General features: G+C 47.1%; 1 protein-coding gene across 1 annotated transcript in view; it reads left to right on the forward strand.

Annotated features, from left to right (window-relative positions):
• The first annotated feature begins 419 nt into the window (after positions 1–419).
• Positions 420–8,315, forward strand: part of LOC138357057 (hornerin-like) — a 19,707-nt gene continuing 11,811 nt past the window's right edge. Inside the window, exon 1 of the mRNA XM_069313600.1 lies at positions 420–520. Within this exon, the coding sequence (XP_069169701.1) occupies positions 420–520 (101 nt within the window). The remainder of the gene's footprint in view (positions 521–8,315) is intronic.

Genomic DNA, 8,315 nt, shown 5'->3' on the forward strand with positions numbered 1-8,315 from the left:
CCTCTCTAAAGGCTTCACCCAGGTACTGCAAATAATTGCCAACAGAGCCACCTAACCGAACCTAAGTTAGGCTTAACTCCTCAGCACATTCTAGTATGAAATAGTATTACCTTATATTTCTGAACATAAACCTTATATTTCTGTTGTGGCGCCAACATTGGTGAGCAAGTCTCCGGGTGGACCAGCCTGGCCTGAGGACAGGTCGACATGTAGCACAAGACTTAGCCAAGACGCGACCATCTGTGGACGATGATGATAAGGCCCCTGGCCTGCGTCCTGCCAGGCCGGGCCACTCCTGGCCTGCGTCCTGCCAGGCCGGGCCACTCCTGGCCTGCGTCCTGCCAGGCTGGGCCACTCCTGGCCTGCGTGACGCCAGACCTGCAGCCCTGTTGTCTGTGCACTGTTAATCGCGATTAACAATGCACAAGCAACAGGACTCCATCAAGGAACTTATAATCTCCTCAAACAACGAGACCAACACCAGAGAAATTTCATCAAGCAACACAGAAATTATCGACAGGTACAGCGACAGCAGGAGACTCGACATCAGCGAGGCACTACACATCAGAAAGTCAACACCAGCAATCAACAGCCAATTATACACATAATTACATTCTACCCACTTCAAGACCCCGAACCAACACAGAAGCTAGAAGATTAAACACGCAATGGTGTAACCCATTGATTCACTTCTTCATCTCAATCATCTCTATCACTTCATCTCAATCATGTTCTGTATCACCTCCTCCCAAGAGAATATAAGCATTGGCAGAGTACGTAAAATTGTCTTTGAAAATGTAAGTGTCTTGCGAAACGTTTCTAGGGATCAGACCATAAATAAAGTGTAAACATGAACCTTGGAGAGTTAATTTTTCATCTACACTCGACAGTGAAGAAAAACTTAAGAAATATGGAGACGATTCGTATTAGAATCTGTCTATAGTGAGTGTACTGTCTATAGTGAGTGCACTGTCTACAGTGAATGTACTCTGTCTACAGAGAGTGTACTCTGTCTACAGAGAGTGTACTCTGTCTACAGAGAGTGTACTCTGTCTACAGAGAGTGTACTCTGTCTACAGAGAGTGTACTCTGTCTATAGTGAATGTACTCTGTCTATAGTGAATGTACTCTGTCTACAGAGAGTGTACTCTGTCTATAGTGAATGTACTCTGTCTACAGTGAATGTACTCTGTCTACAGAGAGTGTACTCTGTCTATAGTGAATGTACTCTGTCTATAGTGAATGTACTCTGTCTACAGAGAGTGTACTCTGTCTATAGTGAGTGTACTCTGTCTACAGTGAATGTACTCTGTCTACAGAGTGTACTCTGTCTATAGTGAATGTACTCTGTCTACAGTGAATGTACTCTGTCTACAGAGAGTGTACTCTGTCTATAGTGAATGTACTCTGTCTATAGTGAATGTACTCTGTCTATAGTGAATGTACTCTGTCTATAGTGAATGTACTCTGTCTACAGAGAGTGTACTGTCTACAGTTGGTGTACTGTCTACAGTGTACTCTGTCTATAGTGAGTGTACATAGAGCACATAGTACAGAGACTATGTAGAGAGACCGAGTATAGAGAGAGAGTGTACAGTGTAGACAGAGTACATATGTCTACAGTGTACTGTCGACAGAGTACTCGGTCAAGAGTGAGTGTACTCAGAGTACATACAAGTATGGTGAACCAACTCGCAGAGTGCATCAGTAGAGTGCATCAGAAGAGTGCATCATTAGAGTGCATCAGCAGAGTGCATCAGTAGAGTTTATCAGTAGAGTGCGGGCAAGAAGGAGAAGACTGAGCTAAGCTGAACAAATAAGTCAGTTGTGTGTATTACAAGAGTTGGTTGGTTAGTATTTAGAGCAATGTGAGGAGGACCCCACACTGTGGAGCACTTTGGGCCACCTGTGCTAACACCAGGCTCCCCCAGGGTCCTCCAGGGTCCTGCAGGGGATCCCAGGGTCCTCCAGGGGACCCCCCACTATGGAGCACTTTGGCCCACCTGTGCTAACACCAGGCTCCCCCAGGGTCCTCCAGGGTCCTCCAGGGGACCCCCAGGGACCTTCAGGGACCCCCAGGCTCCTCCAGGGGACCCCCCCCCCTGTGGAGTACTTTGGCCCACCTGTGCTAACACCAATCTCCCCCAGGGTCCTCCAGGGTCCTTCAGGAGACCCCCAGTGTCCTCCAGGGACCCCCAGGCTCCTCCAGGGGACCCCCCACTGTGGAGCACTTTGGGCCACCTGTGCTAACACCAGTCTCCCCCAGGGGACCCCCAGGGTCCTTCAGGGGACCCCACACTGTGGAGCACTTTGGGCCACCTGTGCTAACACCAGTCTCCCCCAGGGGACCCCCAGGGTCCTCCAGGGGACCCCCCACTGTGGAGCACTTTGGGCCACCTGTGCCAACACCAGTCTCCCCCAGGCTCCTGCAGGGACCCCCAGACTCCCCCAGGGACCCCAGTCCTCGCCTGTTACGGACCCGAGCCCAGCGTCCGAGCACGGAGCAGTGACGACCGCGCCATCTGTGGGTCAGCTCCCGAAACCCCCTCCAAATGGACGACGCCATCTAGTGAGGACGAGATTTAACGGCCACAGGGGCTGGTTTCCCATCCTAATCAGCTCCTAACATAGCTGCTGCTGACCTCTGGTGAGGTGACGCTTAGACAGCAACGCCATCTATGGAGTGGGTAGGTGGGCGTTTGTGTCTAAGCCTGTAAGTGAGGTGCCCTAGAGTGTAACTAGTACTGATGACGTGTCTGATTACAGAGTCGACCTGGGACTGCTGAATTGGACGTTGGATGAGTCTACCCAAGGCAGCCGTAGAACCTCCACGCATTTGCTGCTGAAGCTGTGAGTCACCCCCCGGATGAACACTGTTGTGTTAGCCTGCCTGTGAGGTGGCAGAACCAGGGATTGTCATACCCGAGGCTGACTGGTGGAGAAGACTAGCCACTGGGGTGTTGTGGTGAGGAGAGTGATCTGTGAAATCACACGAGGCTCCTGCCTAGGGCTCGCAACCCTAGTATCGGTCGTGGAGTGGCCTAACCAGCGGAACTGATTGGAACCTGCCAGCTACAGGCTGGATTTGTGGTTGAAGGCCTCCACGACGGTGCCCCTAGTGGAACTGTGATTTGGCTGGCCTGTGGCCAGGGTAGACTCGAGAGAATCGAAGGATTCAACGTGAGGCCACAAGAAGAGGACCAGGGCTACTCCTCTCGAGCACCGTGGAACATTCCTGCGTCTTCAGAGGAAGACCATTCTGTATATAATAGTGTTTATACCCCCCGTGTGATAATTTATATATTTATTTATTGGTGATGGTAATAATATATTAAGTTTAGTGTAATTGTATCCCTTCCCCTTTAATTTACTTGCGTTACGGAACACACCCCTTGAAAGCCACTACTAGCTTGGGGCCGGATACCCAAACTCTACTAACATCAGAGAAAGAACCCAGTTGCGACCCAATAGGGCCGTAACATCGCCCTCTGCAGGTTATGGGGAGCTGCAGCCCCCAAACTCTGTCTGCATACTCACCTAGTTGTGCTTGCGGGGGTTGAGCTTTAGCTCTTTGGTCCCGCCTCTTAACAGTCAATCAACTGGTGTACAGGTTTTTGAGCCTATTGGGCTCTATCATATCTACACTTGAAACTGTGTATGGAGTCAGCCTCCACCACATCACTTCCTAATGCATTCCATTTGTCAACCACTCTGACACTGAAAAAGTTATTTCTAACGTCTCTGTGGCTCATTTGGGTACTCAGCTTCCACCTGTGTCCCCTTGTGCGTGTACCAACCGTGTTAAATAATCCCTTCTTGTCTACCCTGTCAATTCCCCTGAGAATTTTGTATATGGTGATCATGTCTCTCCTAGCTCTTCTGTCTTCCAGCGATGTGAGGTGCAGTTCACGTAGTCTGTCCTCATAACTCATGCCTCTTAGCTCTGGGACTAGTCTAGTGGCATACCTCTGAACTTTTTCCATTTTCGTCTTATGTTTGACATGGTACGGGCTCTATGCTGGGGCCGCATACTCCAGGATTGGTCTTATATATGTGGTATATAAGGTTTCCTTACACAGGTTCCTGAAGGCAGTTCTGATGTTTGCCAGCCTCTCATACGCTGCAGACGTTATTCTTTTGATGTGGGCTTCAGGAGACAGGTTTGGTGTGATATCAACTCCTAGATCTTTCTCTCTGTCCGTTTCGTGAAGGACTTCATCTCCCATTCGGTATCCAGTGACTGGCCTCCTAGTTCCTGCACCTAGTTTCATCACCTTACATTTACTTGGATTGAACTTTAGTAGTCATTTGTTGAACCATTCCTTCAGCTTGGCTAGGTCATCTTGTAGCCTTATAATATCTTCTTCTGTCTTAATCCTCCATATAATTTTTGCATCATCAGCAAACATTGAGAGGAACGATTCTATACCCTCTGGGAGATCATTCACATATATCAGAAACAGTATAGGTCCAAGTACTGACCCCTGTGGGACTCCACTGGTGACTTATCGCCACTCCGAGACCTCACCCCTCACAGTGACTCGCTGTCTTCTGTTGCTTAGGTACTCCCTTATCCAGTGGAGTACCTCCCTTTCACTCCAGCCTGCATCTCCAATTCGTGCACTAGTCTCGTATGTGGTACTGAATCAAAAGCTTTCTTGCAATCCAAAAATATGCAGTCTGCCCAGCCCTCTCTATCTTGCCTGATTTGTGTTGCCTGGTCATAGAATTCAATTAATCCTGTTAGGCATGATTTGCCATCCCCAAACCATGCTGATGTTGTGTTACAAAGTTCTTTTGCTGCAGATGTTCCAATAGTTTTTTTGCACAATCTTCTCCATCATCTTGCATGGTATACAAGTTAGGGACACTCTTCTGTAGTTCAGTGCCTCCTGTCTATCACCCTTCTTGTATATTGGGACTACATTGGCCGTCTTCCAAATTTTTAGCAGTTCACCTGTTACCAGTGACTTGTTGTACACTATGGAGAGTGGCAGGCACAGAGCTTCTGCTCCTTCCATTAGTATCCATGGTGAGATTCCATCCGGGCCTATAGCCTTTGTCACGTCCAAATCTAGCAGATGCTTCCTCACCTCCCCACTGGTAATCACAAACTCCTCTAGTAGTGTCTAGTTAGATATTTTCTCTCTTATCTCTAGGACTTCTCCTTGTTCTACTGTGAAGACCTCCTAGAACTTCTTATTGAGTTCTTCCCGTCCTTTCCTCTCTTTCCTTATTACAGTGTTGTCCTGGGGAAACATGACATTCGTTATGATTCCTGAGAGTTTGTTTCTGTGAGTCCAATTACATCCGGGTTCATTTCTTGTGCTCTTTCCCTAAGTTCACTTGCCTTGCTTGTCATCCCATCTATGTTCGAGTACATTGCCTTGAAGCTGACTCTCTTCTGTCTATCCTCAGTTTTTGTTGCTTCCACTGTAATTGGGGAACAAGGGGTGTCCGGGGGGGTTGAGAAGGGCCTAGGAAGGAGGACCTGAGGGACCTAGGGTGTGAGGGGGGTTGAGAGGATCTGGTACAGGAGGGGAGGCTGGGTTGGTCTGGGTTGGACTCTGACGAATTTTGCTCACAAAGTGGACTCTGTTCATTTTTGGGTAAAAACTGGACTCTGATGAATTTCTGTTGATAATTGGACTCTGATCATTTTTGGCCTTTACTGGACTCTGATGAAATTTCGGTATAAAATGGACTCTGATCATTTTTGGGTAAAAACTAGACTGATGAATTTTTCATAGATTACAGGACTCTGACGAATTTGAGCTTAAACTGAACTCTGACGAATTTCTGTTGATAATTGGACTCTGATCATTTTTGGGTAAAAACTGGACTCTGATGAATTTTGCTCACAAAGTGGACTCTGACGAATTTTTGGCCTTTACTGGACTCTGATGAAAAAATGGGTTGAAAATGGACTCTGACGAATTTTGGTAGATTACAGGACTCTGAAGAATTTTGCTAACAAAGTGGACTCTGAAGAATTTTGCTAACAAAGTGGACTCTGAAGAATTTTGAGCTTAAACTGGTTTCTGACTAATTTTCTGTCTTAAATGCACATAAAACTAAATGTTATGGCTAAGTTGTCTGTTTTCCTTAACAAAACGTCTAAGACAATATTCTCTGAAAATGCTCTTTGAAAAATGTGTGATTGAAAACGGGCAAAGGCTGTCCGTAGAGTTTACCTGGAAATGCGGCGTCCTAAAGGGGATTTTTCCTGAATTTTTCTTTAAGATTTTCCTACTTATTTTCCTCATAAGAACGCTTAACAAACTTCTAAAATCTCAGAAATTATTTTCCTCATAAGAATTCCGTAATTCCAAATCTGTGACTCCCCAAATTCGCCTGAAACCCCTGGCGGTCTACACACGAATTTTGAATTTCTCCCATAAGAACTTTAACAAACTCGTATGAACTTATTTTCATCATAAGAAACCTTAACAAACTTCTAAAATCTCAGAAATTACTCGCTCATAAGAAATCCTTAATCCCAAAGTGGAGGACTGGCTTGGGGTCCCCTAGGGTGGTGGTAGAGCCATGACACAGCCAGGTGGAGGACTGGCTTGGGGTCCCCTGTGGTGGTGGTGGAGCCATGACACAGCCAGGTGGAGGACTGGCTTGGGGTCCCCTGTGGTGGTGGTGGAGCCATGACACAGCCAGGTGGAGGACTGGCTTGGGGTCCCCTAGGGTGGTGGTAGAGCCATGACACAGCCAGGTGGAGGACTGGCTTGGGGTCCCCTAGGGTGGTGGTGGAGCCATGACACAGCCAGGTGGAGGACTGGCTTGGGGTCCCCTGGGGTGGTGGTGGAGCCATGACACAGCCAGGTGGAGGACTGGTCGTGGTCGTGGCGAGGAACGGCCGTGAGCGTGGTACCGGGCAGCCGGCTCCGTCCCCTGTACGTGCGCGCCTCTCCACTGACTCCGACCTGTTAATAAGTGTAAGGCGACAATATCTGTATTCCAAAATGTTGTGCGACTACCTATATTAAAGGGTTCACACAGAGCAGTCACACTGCTCTCCACCTGGTAAAGGCTCAAAACTTCAATCATAATTAAATAGAGAACAGACCACACACTAGAAGGTGAAGGGACGATGACGTTTTGGTCCGTCCTGGACCATTCTCAAGTTGATTGTGAGAATGGTCCAGGACGGACCGAAACGTCGTCGTCCCTTCACCTTCTAGTGTGTTGTCTGGTCTACATATTTTAGCCACGTTATTGTGACTCATCGTCTGCATAATTAAATAAATTCAAACATGAATGGGACTGACTTGGTGGAACATAAAAACAATACCAGAATAAAGTTGGGAAGAGAGAATAAAGTCGTCACTACTTTTAACTTGTCATAAAAAAAATCAATGTCCACAATAAAATCCTGAGGCCACTCAAGGAATAAAACAAAGATCTGACCTAACTGTTCTGTTCCTAATTAAAGAGTAATTAATTTAGCGATTACTCCCACACCTAAAAAAAAAACTAGAGCCACATCACGTGACCCAAAATTGTTCCCTCGCTCTGCGGGTCCACAACTCAAGACTGTTGCCACTACACCGTGACCAACTTCAATCGCCAGAGTCAAGTCTACTGACACACAAGTCCCCACTAACGTGCTGTTCAATACCGGTACAACTCAAGTTGTTGTTTTTGAGATATATACAAGAGTTGTTACATTCTTGTAGAGCCACTAGTACGCGTAGCGTTTCGGGCAGGTCCCTGGAATACGATCCCCTGCCGCGAAGAATCGTTGTTACAACCAAGTACACATTTTACTGTTAAGTTAAACAGAGGCTACAGTTAAGGATTTGCGCCCAGCAAATCCTCCCCGGCCAGGATACGAACCCATGACAAAGCGCTCGCGGAACGCCAGGCGAGTGTCTTACCACTGCGCCATGGAGAGTTATTGCGTTCAAATGGAGTTAAACAGTTAATGCTGATAACAGGAACAGAACCCCCTTAATACTACCAGCCTCCACATGACACCAAAAGAACGCCAACTCCGCTCAGTCACACTCTATTGTGGGATTACCGTCGAACTCCGGCTCCTGGGCTCAGCCTCCCTATTGCTACAGTTCCCAGACCTGCTATCACAAGCATGGAATGGACACACAAAAATAATAGGGAATTTGACATAAAACAAATATTAATAATTAAACACAACAAAATAATATGCTCACAGAAACCATTAATTCTTAAAAGAAACTATCAATATTTCCCCTATACTTACTGGTACACCTTATTAGTGAAACTGTTAATACCACACCACACCTGTTACTCCACAGCTGACCCGAGGCTGGGAGCCCCGTGGG

Source organism: Procambarus clarkii, chromosome 75 (assembly GCF_040958095.1).
Source record: "Procambarus clarkii isolate CNS0578487 chromosome 75, FALCON_Pclarkii_2.0, whole genome shotgun sequence".
Taxonomy (NCBI): Eukaryota; Metazoa; Arthropoda; class Malacostraca; order Decapoda; family Cambaridae; genus Procambarus; species Procambarus clarkii.